General features: G+C 36.4%; 1 protein-coding gene and 1 pseudogene across 1 annotated transcript in view; both read right to left on the bottom strand.

Annotated features, from left to right (window-relative positions):
- Positions 1 to 160: 160 nt before the first annotated feature.
- LOC113624984 (tigger transposable element-derived protein 1-like) lies at positions 161 to 2,113 on the bottom strand (annotated as a pseudogene).
- Positions 2,114 to 5,408: 3,295 nt separating this feature from the next.
- The window catches only part of CYTIP (cytohesin 1 interacting protein), a 29,655-nt gene continuing 11,240 nt past the window's right edge, over positions 5,409 to 23,823 (bottom strand). The window contains exons 4-8 of the mRNA XM_027130992.1: positions 22,439 to 22,541; positions 22,132 to 22,225; positions 19,294 to 19,363; positions 11,254 to 11,320; positions 5,409 to 8,826 (exon numbers count right to left, since the gene is read on the bottom strand). Of these exons, the coding sequence (XP_026986793.1) occupies positions 8,366 to 8,826; positions 11,254 to 11,320; positions 19,294 to 19,363; positions 22,132 to 22,225; positions 22,439 to 22,541 (795 nt within the window). The 3' untranslated portion in view covers positions 5,409 to 8,365. The remainder of the gene's footprint in view (positions 8,827 to 11,253; positions 11,321 to 19,293; positions 19,364 to 22,131; positions 22,226 to 22,438; positions 22,542 to 23,823) is intronic.

The following is a 23,823-nucleotide window of genomic DNA, read 5'->3' as shown; positions in this document are numbered from 1 at the left end:
TTCCGTTGTTTGTTTATCCATTAACTATTAAAGGACATTTTAGTTCCTTCCAATTTTTTTGTGATTGAGAATAAAGTTGCTACAAATATTTGTGTGTGGTTTTTTGTGTAGACATAAGTTTTCAAATCAATCAGGTAAATACAGGCATACCTGGGAGATATTGAAGGTTCAGTTCCAGACTACCACAGTAAAGTGAATATCTCAATAAATAGAGTTACATGATTTTTTGGTTTCCCAGTGCATATAAAAGTTATACTTACAATATACTGTAGTCTATTGTGTGCAATAACATCATCTAAAAAAAAAAAAACCCCACCAATTTACACACCTGAATTTAAAAATACTTTATTGCTAAATAATGCTAACCATCATCTGTGTCTTCAGTGAGCTGTAATGTTTTTGCTGGTGGAGCATCTCGCCTTGATGTTGATGGCTGATGACTGATCAGGGTGGTGACTGCTGAAGGTAGAGGTGGCTGTGGAAATTTTAAAAAATAAGACCAAAAAAAGTTTGCCACATCGATTGACTCTTCCTTTCACGAATGATTTCTCTATAGCATGCAATGCTGTTTGATAACATTTTACCCACAGTAGAACTTCTTTTAAAATTGGGGTCAATCCTCTCAAAACCTGTTGTTGCTTTAGCAAATAAGTTTATGAAATATTCTAAATCCTTTGTGATCATTTCAACAGTCTTCACAGCATTATGACCAGGAGTAGCTTCCATCTCAAGAAACTATTTTCTTTGCTCACCCAAAAGAAGCAGCTCCTCATCAATTAAAATTTTGTCACGAGATTGCAGCAGTTCAGTCACATCTTCAGGCTCCACTTCTACTTCTGGTTTTCTTGCTATTTCCACCACATCTGCAGTTATCTCCTCCACAGAAGTTTTGAGCCCCTCAAAGTCACCCACAGGGGTTGGAATTAACTTCTTCCAAACTCCTGTTAAACTCCTGTTTGGCCTCTTCCCATGAATCACAAATGTTCTTAATGGCATCTAGAATGATGGCTCTTTTCCTGAGTTTACTTTGCCCAGGTCCATTAGAGGAATCACTATTTATGGCAGCTACAGCCTTACAAAATGAATTTCTTAAATGATAAGACTTAGAAGTCAAAATTACTCCTTGATCCATGACGTTGTGTTAGCAGGCATGAAAATAGCATGAATCTCATTGTACATCTCCACCAGGGCTCTTAGGTGACGAGGCACATTGTCAATAAGTAGTAATATTTTGAAAGGAATGTTTTTTTCTGGGCAGTAGGTCTTAACAGTGAGTTTAAAATATTAAGTAAACCATGTTGTAAACAGATGTGCTGTCATGCAAGCTTTGTTGTTCCATTGATAGAGAACAGGCAGGGTAGTTTAACATAATTCTGAAGGGCTCTAGGATTTTCAGAATGGTGAATGAGCGTTGACTTCAACTTAAAGTCAGTAGCTGCATTAACCCCTAACAAGAGAGTCAGCCTGTCCTTTGAAGATTTGAAGCCAGGCATTGACGTCTCATCTCTAGCTATGAAAGTCCTAGATGGCATCTTCTTCCAATAAAAGACTGTTGGTCTACATGGAAAATCTGTTGGTTAGTGTAATCACCTTCATTAATCATCTTAGCTGGATTTTCTGAATAACTCGCTGCAGCTTCTACATCAGCACTTGCTACTTCACCTTGCACTTTGATGTTACAGTGACGGCTTCTTTCCTTAAACCTCATGAACCAACCTCTGTTAGCTTCAAACTTTTCCTCTATAACTTTCTCACCTCAGTCAGCCTCTATAGAATTGAAGAGAGTTAGGGCTTTTCTCCGGATTAGGCTTTGCCTTAAGGGAATGCTGTGGCTGTTTTGATCTTCTATCCAGACCCCTCAAACTTTCTCCATATCAGCAATAAGGCCGTTTCACTTTCTTATCCGTGTGTTCCCTGCAGTAGCACTTTTCACTTCCTTCAAGATTTTTTCATTTGCATTCACAACTTGGCTAACTGTTTGGCACAAGAGACCTAACTTTTGACCTATCTCAACTTTCAGCATGCCCTACTCGCCAAGCTGTATCATTTCTAGCTTTTGATCTAAAGTGAAAGATGTGTGACTGTTCTTTTTGCTTGAACACTTAGAGGCCATTGTAGAGTTATTAACTGGCCTAATTTCAATATTGTGTCTCAGAGAGGGGGAGAGATGGGGGAACAATTGGTTGGCGGAGCAGTCGGAACACACATGACATTTATCAATTAAGTTTGCCGTCTTATATGGGCACAGCTTGTGGTGCCTCAAAACAACTACAATAGGAACATCAAAGATCACTGATCACAGGTCACCATAACAAATATAATGATAATGAAAAAGTGTGAAATATTGCAAGAATTAGCAAAATGTGACACAGAGACCCAAAATGAGCAAATGCAGTTGGAAAAACGGTGCTGATATTGCTTGCTTAATGTGGGGTTGCCTTCAATTTGTAAAAAAAAAGATGCTTCAATGTGTTAAAAAAAAAATGCAATATCTGTGAAGCATAATAAAATAAAGCACAATTAAACAAGCTATGCCTGTACCTAGAGGTGCAATTGCTAGATCATATGGTAAGGCTATGTTTAGCTTTGTAAAAAACTGTCAAACTGTCTTCCAAAGGGCTGTACCAGTTTGCATTCCCATCACCAACGAAGGAGCATTCCTGTTACTCCACATCCTTGCCAGCAATTTGTATTGTTAGTTATCTGGATCTTAGTCATCCTAATAGCCATCTAGTAGTATCTTGTTACTACTTGGGATTTAATTTGTAAACCCCAAGTGACAAATGATATTGAACTCTTTTAATGCACTTATTTGCCACCTACATATTATCTTCGGAGATGTGTTCACATCTTTTGAACATGCTTTAATTGGGTTGTTTGTATTCTTATTTTTGAATTTTAAAAGTTCTTTTTATATTTTGGATGCAAGTTCTTTTTCAAATATGTGTTTTGCAAATATTTTCTCCCAGTCTATGGTTTTTCTTTTGATTCTCTTAACAGTATCTTTCCCAAAGCAGAAGTTTTTAATTTTAATAAAGTTCAATGTATCAACTTTTTCTTTCACAAATCATCCTTTTGGTGTATCTAAAAAATTTATCATGAAACCCAAGGACATCTAGATGTTTTCCTTTGTTATTGTCCAGAACTTTTATACTTTTATGTTCTACATCTAGGTCTATGATTCATTTTGAGTTAATTTCATGAAATGTGTAAAGTCTTGCATATGGATGTCCAATTGTTCAAGAACCATTTTTGAAAATACTGTCCTTTCTCCATTTAACTGCATTTACTTCTTTGTCAAAGATCAGTGACTATATTTGTGCAGGTCTATTTCTGGGCGCTCAAATCTGTTTCATTGATCTATATGTCTATTCTTTTGCCAAAACCATGCTGTCTTAATTATTGTAGATTTATAGGAAATCTAGAAATTGGGTATTGTGATTCCTCCAACTTTCTTCTCCTCCCCTTCCTTCTTATACTTCTTATTCTTCGGTATTACATTGGCTATTCTAGGTTTTCTACTTTTCCATGTAAATTTTAGAATTAGTTTCTCAATGATTGCAAAATATTGATTGGAATTTCAATGAGTCTATAGATTAAGTTAGGAAGAATTAATATCTTAACACTACTGAGTCTTCCAATCCATGAATACAGAATATCTATTTAGATTTTCTTGGATTTCTTTCATCAGAGTTTTAGAGTTTTCCACATATAAATTCTGTACATATTTTGTCAGGTTTATACCTAAGTGGTTCATTTTTGGTTTTTTTGGTACTATTGTAAACGGTATTGATTGTTGAATTTCAAATCCCAGTTGTTCATTTCTGGTATATAGGAAATCAGTTGACTTTTGTATAGTTATTTGTGTCCTGTGACCTTGCTATACTCACTTATTAGTTCTAGAATGTTTGTTGTTGTTGATTTGAGGGGATTTTCCACATTGACAACCATACCATCTGAAAACAAAGTCAGTTTCATGTCTTCCTTCCTAATTTGTATGCTTTTTTATTTCCTTTCCTTGTCTTAGTGAACTAAGTAGGACTTTCAGTACAGTGGTAAATAGAAGTGGTGAGAGGACATCCTTAGTTTGTAACTAATCTTAGAGAAAAGGCATCCAGTTTCTCACATTATGATATTAGCTGTAGCTTTTTTGTAGATATTCTTTATCAAGTTGTGAGACTTATCCTTTATTCCTAAGATATACATTTTTTATATTCTTTCAAACTGTTTTATTTTCTCAAGTTCTAATAATTCTGCTATTTGTGGAATCACCTGACATTTGCTCATGGCTGATCATTGCCTTTTGTGCTTTGTAGTTTTGATTATGAAAGTTTTGTTTTGTTTTTCTGTGGAATTCCTGTCATCTGCTCACAAAGATGCACCCACATAGAAGTGATGAAGTCTAGCATGTCAATCACTGTATTCACTTAAATACATTCAGATTCCCTGAGCAGAATTTGGAAGCAAGTTACTGGTTCACCCTTTAATATTCTTTTAAAATCTTCTATCATTTCATGCACTTGGGGGACAAAGTTGGGCGGTCAATAATAGACCTGGATACAGTTTCCTACTCAGCTTATCGGCTAGTTATACAATCTTGGCCAGTTTCTTTAATTTCAAAAGTCGTTAATCTTAACGTTTCTCTCTATAAAAATTAAAAATGGTGACATTCACAATTTCTTTTTGCTAAAAGAAGTTTAGAGAAGACTCAATATCTGAAGTTATCAATCTGTGAACTCCTTGAATAGTGTTGTGAATAGATTCTAAGGTAGCCCCTGATCCCCACCTCCTGATGTTCATGCCTTTGTGTAAGCCCTGCTTTGTGAGTGTGGGTGGTTCCTGTGAATTGTGTCTGACAAACAATATGCCACAATTGATAGGATGTCACTCCTGTGATTATGTTCTATTATATGGCAAAGGTGCCGAGATGTCAGTCTGGTTACGTTGCATTATTTAGGACTCTGTCTTGCTTGCACTATCTCTTTCTCTCTGTTGCTGCGTTTTAATAAGCAAGCTGCAATGAAACCTACGGCCACAAGGAATGCTTCTGACAACAACCTGAGGGATTGTGGTAGGAAATCCTTCCCCAATAAAGCCTGCAGATGAGAACTCAGTCCTGGGTGACACCGTGATTGCTGCTTTGTGAGACACTGAGGAGACCCAGGTAAGCTTTGCCCATACTCCTGACCCACACTTTGAGATAATAAATATGTTTTAAGCCTCTATGTTTGCAGTAATTTGTCAAACAACAACAGAAAGCTAATACAAGTGCAAAGCTTCAATTAAGTAGGTAATGCCTCTTAAGAACCGCAAAGAGGTAGGTGTTAAGAGGTCACCCAGATTTTTTTTAATCTTCTTTAAAAACAACCATTTCATTTAAAGTAAGTAAGTGAGAGAGCAGAAAGTTCTGACACTGAAGAATAGCATTCTTTATTTCAAAAAGGTATCAAATTTTTATTTCATTGCCCGTAGTTCTGTAAGGAAATGGATATAAAGCACCAATAATTTTGTGATCTGAAGGATAGTATAGCTGTTAAGTATTATTTACTGTGCTTAGATTGTATACATCCATAGATATTTATACTTTATGATTAGTCACACAAACTGTGTCCAAGTTTGATATTCAGTTCAAAGTGGGATTTTTAATACTGTTTGTATCATGCAACTAAGATATAAAAGAATTGAAAAGTAGAAAGTAATAAATAAAAGTTCATTTCAAAAAATATGGTTCCAACCTGTTTGACATGGTGGTGTTCCTTTTAGTCACATGACAGAGTAATTCCCAATAGGCTTGATTCAAGTTTGGCTTATCAATCAATGCCATACTAGAAAAATACATTTTCATAACAAATTATCAATTAATAAGTTCACCAACATTACATATTTGACAACTTTGGGGTTAAAAAAACCTCTTCATTCTTTTCCCAGTAAATTACAGCAAAGTGAGTCCTGTGGTCATTGTGCACCAGAAAATTAGAGAGATGAAATCTTCTAAAGCCCCACTGAGGTCAGATTCAGTCTGAAAAGCTGTGCTATGAGAAATTTACCCACATTTCCACTAAACAAGAGTTTTCATACAACTTGTGAACACACAAAACATGACATACCCTTACTTCCTGTACTTTGGTTAAAAAGTGCTTAACTTTTTTTCCTGAACATATCTAATTATTGACTCTAATTCTGCTCATCACAGACTACAGCAAAACATGCCACGTGCTTCTTCCCTGTACCATTTTGGGTTTGATATTTACTGTAGAAAGTATTAAACTATATTTAACACTTAAAACCACTGAAAAGCAAATGACATATTGTCTGCTTTTCCAGATGAACTGTGGTAGTTCTTGAAACATTGTTCACATTGTAGAAGACTTTAAAGTCATCTTTCCTCAAATAAATGTGGTATTTCTTTCCCCTTGACTTGGCGAAATAGGATTAACAGATAATACTGCACTCATGTAAACAGATCTTTAACATGATAATTCTAGCCTACGATGAGAAATAAGCAGTATCAATCAAATCACAATTGATTTGCAAGCCCTTGTTGAAAATAAATGTATTGCTAACCATGCAGTTATTAATGTGCTTATATCTGAAAACTTGCTTGTGGAAGCGAGAAGGAAGAGTCACCCTAAATATATGTTTGTTTTCCTATTTACCAAATAGGAATGTTTTTTTTCCTATTTACAATACCCTTATTCATGCAATATCTACAATTGCGCATTTTAAATTTTCCTGGGATTGGGGCAGGAGGTAGTCCTGTGGTGATAACTACACAGACCCAGCAAAAGGGTAAGCAATATCTAGAGAGACTAAGCGGGTAGGCTAGAGCTGGGAAGAACTGGCTTCCAATATCAGCACTGCCACTGACCATGGGAACTTCTCCCAATACCTGCTTCCTTATCTGTATGCCTAACATCTCCCTACAGGGTTATTTCGAGGATGACATGGCAAGCATCTACAACCTATTATGCATTCAGTAAATGACAGACAAAATTGCTATTGTTCCTGTGAAAGCTCTGCTTTTCACATGAATGATTCTCAAGCAGAGCCCACTGGATACTTCTGAATTCAGAGACTTAATAGGAAGCAGATCTCAATTAGAAATCTTTTTCTATTTTATTATTTATTTCTTACCCTACAAGCTTCCTTACCTTCACCTCTTGTTTTTTTCCTCAAAATGACTCACTCTTTACTCAGTTTATTTAAGTGTTTAAGTGTATCAGTTGCGCTCAAAGTCAACTATCTCACACACACACACACACACACACACACACACACACACACACGGAGTTTAAAATCAGTATGGACTATTTATTGCATTGTCCAGATTATCTACCCTAGAATATAGGTAATGAGCAGCTTTATCACCAGAACAGAGAAATCATGGACTTTAATGGGTATTGAATAAAAATATGATTGAAAGGCTAGAAGTAATGTGCTACTAACATAACTAATAGACAAAAGAGCGCTGAGGCAATAACTATTTGGAATATATAATATAAAGTGAGGAGTAATGTGGAAAAAAATCTACAGGAGGAAAATACTTTTCCTGACTAATTTTTCAAATTTTAGACATTTGTTCAAAAAAATCACAAGGCTGTAGGATCTTGAGAGAGCTAGACTTGTCATCAATGTTTAGGCAGAACAAAAGTTGAATTAGGTAAGAATGACATCCTCATCCATTTTGTTTAGGCTACCAATAAAAAAGGACTTACTATAGTCTTCCTTAGCACCCATCTTAGATAACATCTTTCCATGGATCTCATAAAGTTTAAACCCCCATATTAAATCGTATACTTCCCGATTTATTGTCACTGTGGATGTAAAAAAGGGCTGATGATCATCTTTGTTTATAATCTTTCATAGATTTGAACAGAAACATTCAAAATTGCCTATTAATAAGCCTCCCCAAAGGCTACCGAGCTTAAGCAAATATAAAGTTTTGTAACCTACCAATTAACCTACAGAAGGTATTCCAAATAATTATATTCTGTCACTTTCTTATTCACACTTGACTCCAAAAAGTTCTCAACATTTTACATGAATAATCTAGAAAATAAATTTTACTCTTGCCTTCACAGGCAGCATTAAAATGAGCAGGCACTTGTGTTAATTTGTTAATATTTTCTAATTTATTACTTAATTTTCCTACTGCCTGCTTGGAACTTGAGTTGTTCTGGTTAAAAAAATGATTGAAGAGGCAAACATAATGATACAAAAATTTACATAAAGTTCACTCTTGCCATGAAATGGGATGTCAGTTTTGCAATCCATCTGCACTTTCCCGCTAAGCTGGGTGGAGTTGGTCTAAATGAATCTGAAGACATTTATGAAATAAGCTAATACGAAAGGGCACTACAACCCATTAAAAGCGACTCTCTTCCTCTTCCACAGCGCGATGAAGGCCAGGGATGAATTTTAAGAGCTGCTTCCGGACACTTCCCCTTCTGCTTTTCCTGGGCAGAGTCCCAAACATGCTTGAGAAGTTGCCTTCCCACAAGGGAGACATGGACCCACTACTAGCAGAACTAATGCTCTGGTTCCTCCTTGAAGAACACCTCTTCAGAAAATCATCCCCATCCTTGAGGACAAAACACTCATCATCTGTGCTTGTCTGCCGGCTGAAGGCTTCCCTGCTCGAGTCTTCAGACACACATGTCTGGTACCCATCCTCACTGTCTATCGTCATGGAGCTCAGGCAGCTCTTACAGCTGCTCTCACTGGATAAGCGACTCCGGTCCAGGAGAGCTGAACCCGGCAGGGGTCCAAACAAAGTTGCTTCATCTATGTCCATATTTTCCAAACTTGGGCAGTTAGCTGCATCACCTAGAAAACAGAAAACAAAGACTACTGGGAGATGGATCTGAGCATCACTCCTTACAAGTAAATACACCAAATTTCTCTTTGAAGGGCACAAGAAAGAATAAGGGTAAATAATACTTTTCACTAAATTTTCACTTGCATGAATAAGTAACTGTTCATGAGACCATTCAATAACCCTTATAGTATGATTTTTCAAACTATTTGTTCATGAACTAGTTTCCAGGTAAAAGGGTTCTATGGTGACAAAAATGGTAATGCTAGATTAAATAAATTGAAACAAGAGTCTTCATATGAGAACAGTTCAACTCATCTAACAGTATGCCAGTGTGACTTATGAATTTCCAAAAGAATCATTTCTTATATTGTAGTGACCACGCCACCTTTTATTAAAATTATCATAGATATGGGCTCCAAAGAATATACTTGGGGAAATGCCTCTTATGGATTTTCTCTATTTTAGTTCTTCTGATTTTTAGTTACTATCTTTTTTTAATAATTGTAAAATTATTATAACATCACTTGAAGTGTATGGGAAACACAGTTATAAAACCTGCCCCTGTAGGCTGATTATTAGAGAATTCAAAGATGTTTAAAACAGAAAGGATATCTTCCAGCCTCGATATGCCCAGTTGATTCTTAGAACACTTTAATACTTAAATGCTTTGAAATGGTAGTGTACCCAGAAAACATCCCTGTCCTAAAATAAGTAATAATTCATTTGAAGAAATTGAATGTTATCTGCTTAGCTGAATTTCTTCATCAACCTTTTATAACCTACATCTGGGCTCTCCAAACTCAAATTTTAATCTCACACCAACAGCCTGTTCATATCCCACTTGTTTCTGTACTATTTGAGTTGGTTAGTATGCTGCTAAAAGAAAGGAGATTATTTGTAATACTAGCATGAGAAAAACATCATTAGAAGATGACTTTGCTTCAGGAAAAGTAATAGAACCTTACACACTCAGAAATTGTTTTATTTTGTGCTGATAATCTCTAATTCTGCTCTCCTTTGTCCTTGGTTGACACTATAAAAAGAAACTGCTTATTTTTCCATTTGATCTGCAAGGTTGAGTAGGGCCAGCCCTGTGGTGACTAGTTATAATGCTTTCCTTTTTGTTAACAAAACCAATTTTATTTCATCTCCCAACAAGTTGATGAATTTCTTTTGATTGGCGAGCAGTTGGCTTGTAGAAACTCATGCGCTGGATATTTACTGTAGGTCTAGAAAAAGTAAGCTAAAGAACTCCTTCAATCTCTCAAAAAATATGTACAACAATGACCTATGAAAAGTCAAACTCCTTGATTCTGAACTAAGGATCGTGTCTATACAAGGCCACTTCCATAAAGCCATAGAACTGCCTACACTTACCAGACCAAACCCCATCTCCGCTCCAGGATGCTCCGGAAGTAGAGGCAAAGATATCCCAAACACCCTCAAGTCTACAGAAATCCAGGAAGTGGCCAGAAATGTGTGCCTCTGTCTGGTTAGCAAACTTCAGATCCCCCCCAACAAAGCCTGCTATAGGTTTTTAAGAATATTAATTTAGAAACACAGAAAAGAGAAGTAACTCATACACGTTTGTTTTTGAAAAAAACAGAACTTTGACACAAGCCCCTAAGCCATAAATTAGTGCCTAATTAAGAATTAAATGTATCCTTCTTCTGTAAACAGATTATCACTTTTAACAAACAGATATTCTAAGGTTATAGAGACGTTAGCTCTGTGTTATCTGAAGAAGATACAACCTATATTTCCCACCCACACAGTTAGTGGTTTCAGCGAATTATTTGTATCTACAAGTTCATTCCTCAGGTTATACCAGTCACATGGCAAATGCCATGTCAACAAATTTTAAACTCAACCCTTCTTTTCAGAATGTACACAACAGCAAGAGCCATGCATTTACTGTTATAACGATCCTTCATATTTCTGTTTTGGATTTGAGGGCCATGAGGAAGGATTTCTCTGCATTACTGTAACTTACACAATTTGAGCAAATAATAGGAGCTCCACCCAAGAAGCATGTTACCATTCCCAGCTTCAAGAGTTTCTGAGAACTACCCAGCCCTGAACCACAGATGTTCTCAGGAATTTAATTCATCTGCTGAAGTAGTAGGAAAATCAGGCAATCATTCATATTATTCTTCTAAAATCCCCAGGTGCCTCTTGAGAGCGAGTGCACACATGTCCATGTTTTCATGTGCATGTGTTCTGTGTATGGAGGAGGGGGTGTGATGATGACTTACCCCTCCTCCAAATACAGTGGTCACTCCAAAAGCCATGCCAAAGAAACACAGGCTACTATTCCCAATTCATGCTAGGCAATTTTTTTTCTTGTAATGATGATAATCTTAAAACAATTTAGAGGCAGAAATACTGAAAGAATGAAATGTAAGTGTGGTTTCTGAACAGGAAATCACATTTACCATGAAGCAGGCGCTGTTCCTGTAACTGCAGAGATCTGAACTCCACCCATTTTCTCTTCAAGGTTTGCTGAGAAAGAAGAAAAGTGCTAATTATTTGGAAACCCCAGTGAAGATAGCAATTTACTTCCAGGTGTTGAGATTTGTCATTATTTTTTTTTCATTTCTTTCTATCACTAACAATCCCTCCCATTCATTTGAAAGATTCTTTTTCTGTATAAAAGCAGAATATTGGGAACACTAATTTCTCAAGAAATAATCTAGTATCACCAACAAGTTGAAACAATGATGTCATTTCAATAGAAACAACAGATAATAGAAACAATGATATTTATATTTTTTTAATTTAAAAATATTAGAGAAACAGATTGCTTAGGTTTGTGTCCATTTACTAGCTGTTTCGGCAAGGCTTTTACACTCTAGGTTTCTTCCATCAGCAATATGAGAACAAGAACAGAACCTAAACCTGGGAATTGTCATGAGGATTAAATGCATTAGTAAATGTAAAATGATTGGAACAGTGGGTACAGCTTAGTAAGTGTTCAAAAAATACCATGATCATTTTGAATGCATACGTAAGACGTGGTATACGTATACAACGAAATATTACTCAGCCATAAAAAAACAACGAAATAATGTCATTTGCGGCAACATGGATGGACCTAGAGATTATCATACTAAGTGAAGTACGTCAGACAGGAAAGATAAATACCATATGATGTCACTTATATGTGGAATCTGAAATATGATACAAATAAACTTATTTACAAAACAGAAACAGACTCACAGACATAGAAAACAAACTTATGGTTATCAAAGTGGGAACGGGAGGACGGATAAATTATGAGTATGGGATTAAGAGATACACACACTATACATAAGATAGTAAATAACAAGGGTTTATTGTACAGCATAGGGAACTACATTCAGTGTCTTGTAATAACAAGTAACGGAAAAAAATCTGAAAAAAAATAGATGTATAACTGAATCACTTTGCTGTACACCTGAAACTAATACAATATTATAAATCAACTATACTTCAATTTAAAAAAAAAACACCATCATTCTATAAGCCTGGGGCACTAAAATAGTCTTTTCTGCTGGATATCTACTTATTTTCTATACCCAAAAGGGGAAGCTGACCAGTTCTAAAAGGCTTTCTTGGAGGGCTAAACTTAGAACACTGTAAGCACCCTGACTTCTTAACTGCTTCCTTCCTTGGCTACCCCGCACATGAGAGCAGTGGCCCAGGGAAAGACGAATGGCTGCTGTAATGGTCACGACTGCACGTGAGGCCTGGCCTAGCCCACAGGCTGGAATCAAAAGTCAACCAAGCAGAAGGCATCTGACAAGGCAAAAAGGCTCCTTCTCCCTCCCCGTCTTTTCTCTTTACTCCACCCCTTCCTTTGCCATTTCAGGTCCCCACAGCAAGTCCAGCAGGTAAGAACAGCTCAGATTTGCCTGGGGACACTTATCCTGAAGGACAGCCAGCCTAGTTGGAAACAAGTGGTCCTTTGTACAAATCAATCTGGAAGGGGCAGGTGAAGGCTAAAAAGGAAGAGGGGGATAAAAGCACATTTGGAAGGGGAAGACTGAAGGAAAAGAAAATATTACAAGAATGTCATTAAGTGTTTAAGGGGGAAAGTGGCTGGTTCCTCAGTTCAGGAATTGAACAATCACTGGGCAGGATTTTCCAAGCCTTGATAAGAGTAACATTTAGCAGCAATCATTATGATTGTCAATATAATATGCAATCAATGAGTCAAAGCCATAAAATACCTGGCTCAGTTAATTTCTTGTTCTTTCTGTACTATAATATAGTCTACCTGGCTATGAGACTGCTGGGCTACCTGAATTACAGCTCTTGTAAACCTGTGGTCATGTGAAGGTCAGAGTTAGGAAACCAGGAAGTACAGAACTAGCAGGGATCTGGCATATATACCAAGCCCTTTTTTCTTTCTTAAAGAGGTTTATCTCTTGCAAGAGAATAGAGTCTAGTTGGGGAGCATAAGGATAGACTGATGCTCAAAACTAATTATAGGGAGAAGAGGAAGTTGTATTTCTGCACTTACTATGCAGAAATACAAAGTTAGAGCTTGCCAAACAGTTTCTGTGAAAGTCAAGGTTTTTAAATGTCAAATCTGTTGATTTGTCCCAGTCATCTAAGTATGTCGTCACTTAAACCAAGAAAATACCAATGCAAAGAGCAGATGTGTCAAAGTGACTAAGAGTTTTTAGTCTATATTGAAGCTTCCTTATTTTCCTCAGAGTCAGCCTATTATTAATATCACAGTAGTGTATTTGGACAAATCTAACCTCTCACTGTTAGAAGAAAATTAAAGTACATGTGAGATTTAACCCTACTGGATCACGTCACCTCGCTGTGCCTAGCTCAGTACGCCTGGTACATAGCAGATGCTCAGTAAATATTGGCTAAATGAATAAATGAAAGGATGGCTTCCTGGAATAACACTCAGCTATCACAGACTGGATATTTTGGTTGAACATATCTCCAACGTTTTCATTCTACATGAGACATATAGCTAAACATTTTCACGGCACTTTACTACTTTTATAGTGCTTTCATGGATAATATGCTGTTTAATTTTTCTAACTGTCCTAAAAAGTTCCAGATTAGAAAATAAAGGTTTAATGTAGCAAGATATTTCCCAAGGGCTACAAACGCAGTAAATATCAGAGCTGGATTAAAAAGTAGGTCCCTCAGCCCACTAGATGTACTGTTTTCATGTTAAACATTTGAATCACAGGCCATGAGAAAGGGAATCCCTGAAAACACAGCTCAGAAGGCACCATTGTTTCTAAAGAAGAGGTTATGGCCCCACAAAGAGTCTTTGAGGGACACAATGCACACGTAGGATGTACAAACTAAATGTCATTGTGTGAAGGGGAAGCCAACCTGACTCTGGTTAATAGGTCAGACCCAGACATTTCTGGCTCAAGAGATGAGCTGGAAATCTCATAATTTCAAGATTAGAAAAGGAACAGAAATGAAAGAAAGTGAGCAGAAATGAACCCAAAAGTCTTCTGGATCTGGAGAAAAAGAAAGAGGTCACAAGGAAATTGGACCCTATGGCGATAGTTTAAATGCAATTATGTGAGGCAGAGACAAAGACAAGTTTCCTGCTTGAGAGAAGAACCTTGGCTGAAGCTCCACCATTGTGAAAAGGAGCTGAGCAAAGCTGTTGAGGGCGACTAAAGCTCATGGAGAGCATGTACCCAGAGAAGCAGGAGCACATAAACGTGGCCTCATGACCTGAACTGAGCAGCACACCGGCCCTCCAGGGAAGGCATCCAAGCTGCCAGACCTGGCTTTAGACCGGAAGCCTTGAAGTGCAGAGCAGAGGCCACTGCCCAACTCTCACACTGAGTGGAAGGGAGAGGCCCAGGGAAATGGGCAGTCCAGACTCCGGAGCTCCACAGAAGTTTAATGAAAAGAAAGACAACAAAACTTTTAATCAGTACATGGACTCTCGACAACAAAATAAAAATAGAAAACTGTTCAAAGACTTTAAAATAAGAATATTTACAATCCTCTGAGAGAGAAATGTGATGTTCCTAAGAATAAGAAATTTGAAACAAAGGAAGAACAGATAGACACGAAAAAGAACTATTTGAAAATAAAAAATTAACTTTTAAAACTCAAGAGAAAAAACACATTCTATACAGGACACAGACAACATTACTGAAGATATTACTAAAGAATTCAAAAATAACATAACAGTGAAAAGAACTGAAAAAAAGAATATAGATATAGATGTATGCACACATATATGTATAACTCAGTCACTTCGCTGTATACCTGAAATGAACACAATATTGTAAATTGACTATACTTCAATAAAAAATAACATAACAAAAAAGATAAAGTGATACAAAATCTGAAGTGGTTAGGAAGCATGGAAAGTAAATCAAAAGACTCTGAAGTATGTCTAACAGAAATTTCAGAAGATAATCCAGGGAATGATGAGGAAGGTGTATTCAAAAAGGCCAAGCTGATAATTATCCCAAACTGAAGAAAGTCAGAAGCCTTTAGACTGGAAGGACACTGCAAGTTCCAAGCAGTATAAATTTAGAAATGAATCCAGACCTAATCACATTGTGGTGAAACTGTAAATCAGGAAAGACAAAAGAACACCTTAAAAGCAACCAGCAAAAGATGAAAAATTGCCCAAAATTGAAATACTGGGTTTTGAAAAGAGCTTAAAAATGGGAAATCCTCTAGAGAGAATTACCAAGAAAAAAAAAAATAGAAAGAAGGCATAAAAAGTAGTACAAATGAAAATGGGGACACAAGCACAGCTGCGATAGAAAAGAAAAAGATGAGAACAGAATGTTTATTATCAACTTCAGGCAATAAATTTGAAAATTTTATTAACAAAAACATCATTCAATAAACCTGGCTCAAACAAACAAACAAAAATAGAAAGCCTGAGCAGTCTTATGGCTAATAAAGAAACTGAAACAGAGTTTAGAAGTATTCACATCAAAAAGAAACACAAGCCCAGATGATTCAGGTAGCGTTACAAGAATTCTACCAGACGACAAAAAGGGGAAGAGACTCCTCACCTCATGCTAAGAGTCCAGTAAATTTGATACCAAAACTAAAAAAGATAGTCTGAGAAAAGAAAATTACAAGCAATTCTACCTGTAAGATGAAGTTACCCTCAACAATGCTAAAGAAAATGTTATCAAATCAAATCTACAAGTATATTAAAAAGATGATAAGTTATGACCAGGTTGGATTTATTATAGAAATGCAAGGGTGGTTTTACATTAGAAAATTTTTAAATGTTATTCACCAAATTGACAGATTTTTAAAAATAAATAAATGAGACCTCCTCAACACTTATAGAAAAATAGTATTTGATACGATTTAATACACGAGCACTGTAAAAACTATCAGAAAACTTGGTGTAGAAGGGAACCTCCTTAACCTGAAAAGTATAACCCTAGAGACAGGAAAGAATCAAAAGAATTCCCTTTAAGGTCAAAAGCAAAGCAAGGATGCCTACTATTTTAGCTTCTATCCATCACTGTACTATAGGCCTTAACCAGTGTAGCAAAATAAGAAAAGGAGCTAAATATCATTCTCAGCAGATAGTTATTATCTTCATGAGAAACTCAAAATAATCTGTAGTTTATTAGAAATTATATAGTTTAGCAGGGTGTTTGACTATACAGCACAGAAAAATTGATTTCACACATCTACACATTAATCTCAATCAAAACATTATTTTTAATAAAGAAACTATAATAAGAACAAAAATCATTTTACAAAGGAATAAATCTAATAAAAGCTGCATAGGATCTATCTGCATAAAATTATAGGAATTTATGGAAAGAAAATAATTAAAAATTATTTACTGAGATAGTCTGTAAGATAACTCAATACCATATGGATGTCAAGTCTCCTCCAATTGATCTATCTATATAAAGCCGTATTATCTATCAAAGCTCCAACATACATTCATAGAACTTAACAATCTGATTCTAAAATGTATACAGACAATCTAAGGGCCAAGAATCACCTGGAAAGCTTGCCCAATCAGACATCAATATTTATTACAAAGGTACAATAGCTGAGTTTGAAATAAACAAATTGATCAATGGATCAGAATTGGAAGCCTGTAAGATCCATTCATATCTGGAACTAGCTTAAAAATAGAGGTTTTACTGCAGGTCCGTTGGGGAAAAAGAAGGACTGTATAAAATAAATGGTACTGGGAGAACTGAGTACTCAAATAGAAAAAAATAAAACAAAATTGGAATCCTATCTCATACTACATACAAAAATTAATTCTGAATGAATTAAAGACTTGGATATTAAAAAGCTTTAAAACTTTTAGAAGAAAATATAGAAAATGCAGAGTACCTTACAAAGGATAAACAATTAGGAGCTCCCTCATAAACAAAATATCAAAGGAACAAAGCGTTCAAAGTGCTAAGGAGACAAAACACCAACTTAGAATAATTCAATTACCTATAAAACTCTCTATAGTAGCAGTGAAATAGATATTTTTCAATAAAGACCCACCTACCCTCACTAAAGGAGTATAATACTACAGCAAGAAGGAAAGTAAACCCGGAGGTAAAGAACAGAATACAAGAAACAAGGGCAAGGCTGACAGTTCACAGGTTGGTATACTTGTTTACCAGCTGTTAAGAAAAAAAGCCTGTCTTTTTCATTTTAAAAATGGATAGAATTTTCTCAAGTAAGCAATAATAAGGAAGATGGAGCCTTAAATGGACATTTAAACATGTTAAGGTCCTCATGATGTTCTGGGAGAGGATGGAGATGTTGAAAATTTTCTAGGTTAAAAAAAATAATAAAGTATGTATATTAAAAGTTCAAGAGAAAATGTTCAAAGAACAGAAAATGCTTAGAAGCATGCAAATATGTGTTGTGCAATAGAGTTCTTTATTCCATGAAACATAAACCTATTTTTCACTTATGTTTTAAATAACATCACTAGTTTACATTCTACATTTCTTTCCTTTTTTTTTTTTACAAAAGCCTGAAAAAGCCAGTTTTACTTTTTTGAAAATGATGTTCACTAAGACTCTCTCTCTTTTGCAGAAACAAATTAACTTTCGACAGTTTAAAAAACCTAAATATAATATGAAGAACTATTTACTCCTTAAAAAATTTAATGATAAAATGTTAGAGGCACCCCTTTTAACATGAAGAAGATGACTCACTATTTATAACATCCTGAGGGTCCTAGCCAATATTGTAAGAGAAGAAAAAATAAACTAGTTGAATAATTGGGAGTAAAGGGGCAAAACTTTCATTATTTGCAGATGATACTATGTTTATATAAAAAAATCCAAGGGAATCTACAAACATATTACTAGAATAAAGGGAGTTCAGCAAGACTCCTGGATTTAAAACTTTACACAAAAATCAATAGCAATAAGCAGTTGAAAATGTAAAAGACCACATTAATTATAGCAAAAAAATTAGAAGGTAGATAGGAATAAATATAATCAAAGATATATAAAAATGTATGAAGAAATTACAAAATGTTTTTGAAGTACATAAAAGACCTGAATGGAAAGAGAGATCCTGTGTTTGAAGTAAGGAAAGCAAAAACCATAATAACGTCGATTGATATCATTTATTCTATAAATACGATTCAATTACTATCACAGTCTGAAGAGGACTTTTTTCTGATGAATTTTATAAATTGATTCAAAAGATCACAGGGGTAAGCAAAATGACAAGAATATAAAACCAATGTTGACAAAGAATAAAACAGGTCTTGTTGATGAATTAAATGTGGTAGAAGGGAGGAATAAAAGATAAAGTAGGAATATACTAACTCTACCCTCCTGAGCTCAATAACTGAGCGCATCCTGAGATGCACATGAGCGAGGGCCGAGACTTCATGGTCTGCCAGAACCTCACCAGTCTAGGAAACTGAGATTTTTAAGACCCTCAAATAGCCTAGAGAATTTTCACTGAACATCCTGCATTGTACACTATCTCCTGTAAACTTTAATTTCCTCTTCAAAGTTGACACTGTATTTGCCAGTGAAAGTAGATACAAGGACAGCCACAGGAGTAGAGGGAGATGATTTTTGTAGTAAGAATGAGGCAAAACGAAAGGACGCAGAGGAGGACAACAGAAAAACAAAAATCCCAGGCCCTCCTGCACACATATATAGCACTTGGGAAAATGACAAAAAGACAGCTTCTACTTCTTTGGTTTTTTCCAAACAAAATGTAAATTGAAAGAGATCACAGGTGCATTAATGAAAAGTTCTTCAGGTGATGTGCCTTCCTGTTGCCTTTCTGAGCCTCATAGACATGCAGAAGAAGGAAGGAAGAAAGTGATTTGCCCTGGTTTGTGGAATTTAATATTCCTGCAAAGGTAATTGTATGGCTCTTGATAATTCAGCAGTTTAGTCTCATCACGACATTTCATCTTCAAGGGCTATCTCAATTCTTCAAATAGATCTTTATTCTACCACTCACATTCAAGGATGAAAAATGTGTCTCACTGTATTAAATTAAATTACCTTTAAAACTTGCAGCTTTGCCTCAAGCTCTGTTCTTTTGAGAATCATTGTTCCATTAAGAGTCTCTATCCTGTTTGAAGAAAAAAAGGAGGGGGAGGGGAATAGCATGAGTGATTCTTTCAAACAAGTACCATCCTTATGGAGTACTACACTTGGAGCACAGGCTATCCTTAAAAAGTAACGTAAATGTTACCATTCTCACGGCACTTCAAGTATCTGGATGTAAGCCAAACCTTCTGACAACATTCTAAGAAAGAATATGGAAAATAAATACTCTCTTTGAGAGGGTGACTGAAAGAAAAGACTGGTTTATTTGTAAACTGTAGCTCATTTTATAGAAGCCCCTATATGGCAATGACGGTTGTTCTCTGCTAGAACCTATTCTTGTGTGGTCTGGGTGAGTCACCTCCTTCATTTGGTGAATATTTATTGGGCATCTACTATGTGCCAGACTCTAGACATCGTGCCAGAAGTGAGGGATACAGCAATGAAAACAGGCACTAGGGACTTTCAAACAATGGAGTCAAGAAGCTATTTCTTGAAACAAGGGAAAATCCTTTCTTCCCTAAGATTCTAGGAAATTTTACCTCTGTAAATTGCCTTAATTTTGGAACTAGAACAAATAGAACCAGAACTACTATGAGATAATAACTTTCATATGACTCTCATCTCAAAACCTTTTAAGCGTACAAACTTCAATCTTAGAATTATCCATCTAATGGTGTTCTTTCTCCCTATACCAAATGCCCTTCTAAAAATAAAAAGACTTGCTCTATCCTGAGTGATTTGATTTGTTTTGTGGGCTCAAGTTAGAGGCCATCAATCTGCATAAGATAAATATGATATGTGAGTTATACAACTAAGCATTTTTAAAATATTGGTTCAAATTCATTTTGATAAATAAGCTGTAACTCTATAAAGACGCAAGAAAATTTTCAAGACATGGTAAAATAATAGTATTAAATGCAGAGACCAGTTTCCCTCTATTTCCAACAGCATTATGCCCAAGATAATGAGATGACAGCAAGAGAACACGTTGTCTGCTTTCTCATTAGCGGGTCTTGACTCTGGGCGACAGTGACAATCCCTATGAATCTATTTGGCACTTTAATGTTGACCTGACCTGCCCAAGCAATAGATGTCTGTGGGCAGAACTGCAGCCATAGATTGGCCGCTCTCTTCAGTATTTTTACAAACGGTCTCTCATCTTCCTTATCTCTGGATTTCCAATTGTCTCCACCCAATACTCTTTAATTATCCACCTGAGGTCTGCCCACTTTACCCATCTGGAATATAGGTTTCTGTTTCTAATCACCAGCATGTTCCCCTGGACTCTATATGACTCCTACCTTATAGACTCAAGTTTCTCTGGAGCTCAAGTGGCCCCAACCTTTACCCTGAACTCATAGGATTCACAGAGTTGGACTCAGTCCTCTACCACCACCAGTCATCTTTCAAAACTACTCTCACACAAACCCCAAAGAAATAGCCTTTGAAGTTTTAGACTAGAATCACTAAAGAGTGTCCAGCAGATTTTTTATTGGCAGCTTACAAGGAGCAGCTGTGGTGTAGCTGGAGAATAGGGCCTGGCCTCCAGAGCAGATGGTCAAATCCCAGCCCTGGCATTTACTAGATGGCTGGTCTTAACTAAACCTCATTTCAGCCTGAGTCACTTCGTTTATAAATAGGAATATAACTAACTTCTGTGAAGAATAAATGAGATGATCAGAATAAATTCTAAAACGATTAAGCCTGGCTGGTGAGGCCCATACTCTGCTCCCTGGAGAACTCTCTGTCTTCATTTCTTACTATAGTCTTCCTAATTCACCAACCACCAATTCCACTGGCTTCCTCTCTATCCCTTGAATATGCCAAGCCCACTTTGAGAACTCAGAGACCTCTCCCTTTATCTGAAATGTTCTCACCAGGAGTTCATCTAACCATCCCTTCTCTTCATTTTGCTCTCAGCTCAAAGCTCACCTTCTCAGAAAGGACCACTTTAAACACTTAAGCTAAAATAGCAGCCCTCTCACTCAATGTTCTATCCCATTTCTTGTTTTACTTTCTTTATAGCAGTTATCAATAATTGAAATATCAAAATTACTTATTGTTGCAGGCTCTTCTTACCTATCTCCTTCCACAATAAAGCAACAGAAGAGTCTTTATCTCTCCTGAGCCTATCACAGAGCTGGAAACATAGTATTTGCTCAATAAATATCGTTTTAGTGAATGGGTGAATTCCATCTTTTAACTAATTACTAAGGTCTTATTAGTTACTAAGGGTGGAAATGTCAGTTGAATCTCTAACTGGGGAAACAAATGTCCCATTAGTAAGTTGGGAATAGTAGCAGATGTGAGTGTGTGTGTTGCACGGCATGAGGGCCGAGCAGACTGTTCTTTCAAACAGAACACTAGGAGAGAAAAACAATTGGCTGGTGGTAGAAGAGGAAAAAACTCAGCCCTTCTGACCTTTCATTTGTTCTAACCACAGGATTATATCAGCCATGGAAATTGGACCCATTCCTCTCTGTCCAAAGAGAATGTGTGCCAGTTTAATTGAATTTGAATTAAAAATAAAATTTAAAAAATGCTATCCCACCCACTCAGATGTTTGGGCTATTGATGTCCTCTGACTTCAGATGTTGACAACATGTTCAAGTTTGAGGAAACCTTGAGAAACAAAAGGAACTGATAAAAACGTCTGTACCCAATCCCCAAGCTAGGGTGCACTGCCTCCCTTCTTGTGATCCTGAACAAAAAGCCTATTCATTCACTCAACAGGCATTATGAGAGACCGTAACATTTTTGAAGCCCCACGGGAAGCAGCCAGATAGTTACATTAGCAGGTTTCCTGATGATCTGATCAGGTCAACAACTTGTTTGTGGGTGAAACCTTCTGTGCTCACACCATTGATATTTGCAAGGACATCACCTGGGAGATGCCAAGAAAAATGAGTGTTAAAACGGTTGGTTAAATAATCTTTCCTGACCCACGAATGAAATAAAACAAGCAAGACCCAAATCTTGGCAACATAAAGGAGTTAAGGAAATTCAAAGCAACAATCATGTCCTGACCTTCACTATCAAAAAAGTTATTTTTCTTGCTATTTGAATAATTCCTAACATGAGCATAGTTCTAACTTACCAGCTTGCAGGCCAGCACAGTGTGCTGGGCTATCCTCCTGGATTTTGCAGATCAGGGTGCACATCTCTGAGGAGCAGGTGTTCTGGTTTTGGAGCCTGTAAGTCTGTAAAATTAAAGGGATACATAATTACCATTACCAAACATAAAATAGATTATCATTACCAAAAAACTCAAAATCTATTTGTTAAAAAAATATTAAGTGGTATCAGTTACCTTAAGCAGTATAATAGATAAGTGCAAAGAACAATCTGGGAAGCTTTTCTGAATATAAACTAAATCTAAGTACCAATCTTACACTTCTCCCACACAATCTGTAGCTGACTCCATTCATAAAAAATACATCTGGCTTAAGAAAGAAAGTAGGATAAGACTGGCTGAAGACTTTAAGAATTTCAAGCCTAAGAGACCACCTGATGCTATCATTATTGCATATTTAACAAGAAAAATTTGGTTTCTCTTTTCCCAATGGGCTAAAACAATAATGGCCAAGAGCAGAGAGAAAAATCTCTGTGTGGTTCTCCCGAGCTAAAGTACTTATTACAGGAGCGTATGAAACAGTACATATCCAGCAAGGGAGATATGCCAACAATAATTATTTTAAATCAGAGTTCTGCAAATAATGACAATCTGCCCTGCATTCATTCAAAAGCACTATGATTGACTCAATTACCTTCATTCCTGAGCGCTCGGTGGTACATCTGCCCTAAATACTCATTCATTAGCCACTCGACTAAATTAGAAAAAGTTATGCTTCGCCTCTGGCCTCAATTTGGCAAAAGCAGCTTGTTTTTGTTTTTGTTTTTGTTTTCGATTTGTACCAAGAACACAGCACAAGTGTCTGGTGAATAGAGTGGCCCAAGGACCTATATTTTTCTTTTTCACATATTTAAGTTATGAGGTCTTGCTGCATTTAGAATCAAAATCAGCATTCTGAGTTGAGTAAGTCTTCTAAACATCTGTTTCCTAAAATTAAACCACATTCCAGCACTGCTTCCCTGTGGAAAAATGAATGTCCGATGTTCATTCCTTTTGGTATTACAGACCTCCAGGCTCCAGAACCAGCAGAACCAGAAGTCAGTCAAACTTCTAGAAACTTGACTTTGTTAACCTAAGAGATTTCTATGTACTCTGCAAGGCATTTAGAATCCCCGTATCTTAAAGATAGAGGGGACTTTCAGAGATCGTGTAATCTACTTTCCATCTATGCCAGAGATCCCTTTAACAGCTTTTCTGCCAGGGAGTCTTCTTGCCACAGCCCAGGCCCTTCCAGAGATGGAAGGGTGGTCTGGTTCATGGAGGACATGAACCAAAGCTATAACAGACCCTCCTTTGGGAAACCACTGTTGTAATGATTCTCATTAGCAGTGAGAGTCTACCCTCCATGT

This window comes from Aethalodelphis obliquidens, unplaced genomic scaffold (assembly GCF_003676395.1).
Source record: "Aethalodelphis obliquidens isolate GAN/ISIS:26980383/991018 unplaced genomic scaffold, ASM367639v1 scaffold2, whole genome shotgun sequence".
Classification (NCBI taxonomy): domain Eukaryota; kingdom Metazoa; phylum Chordata; class Mammalia; order Artiodactyla; family Delphinidae; genus Aethalodelphis; species Aethalodelphis obliquidens.
Note: the sequence above shows the minus strand (reverse complement) of the source record. Positions and strands in the feature narration are given on the sequence as shown.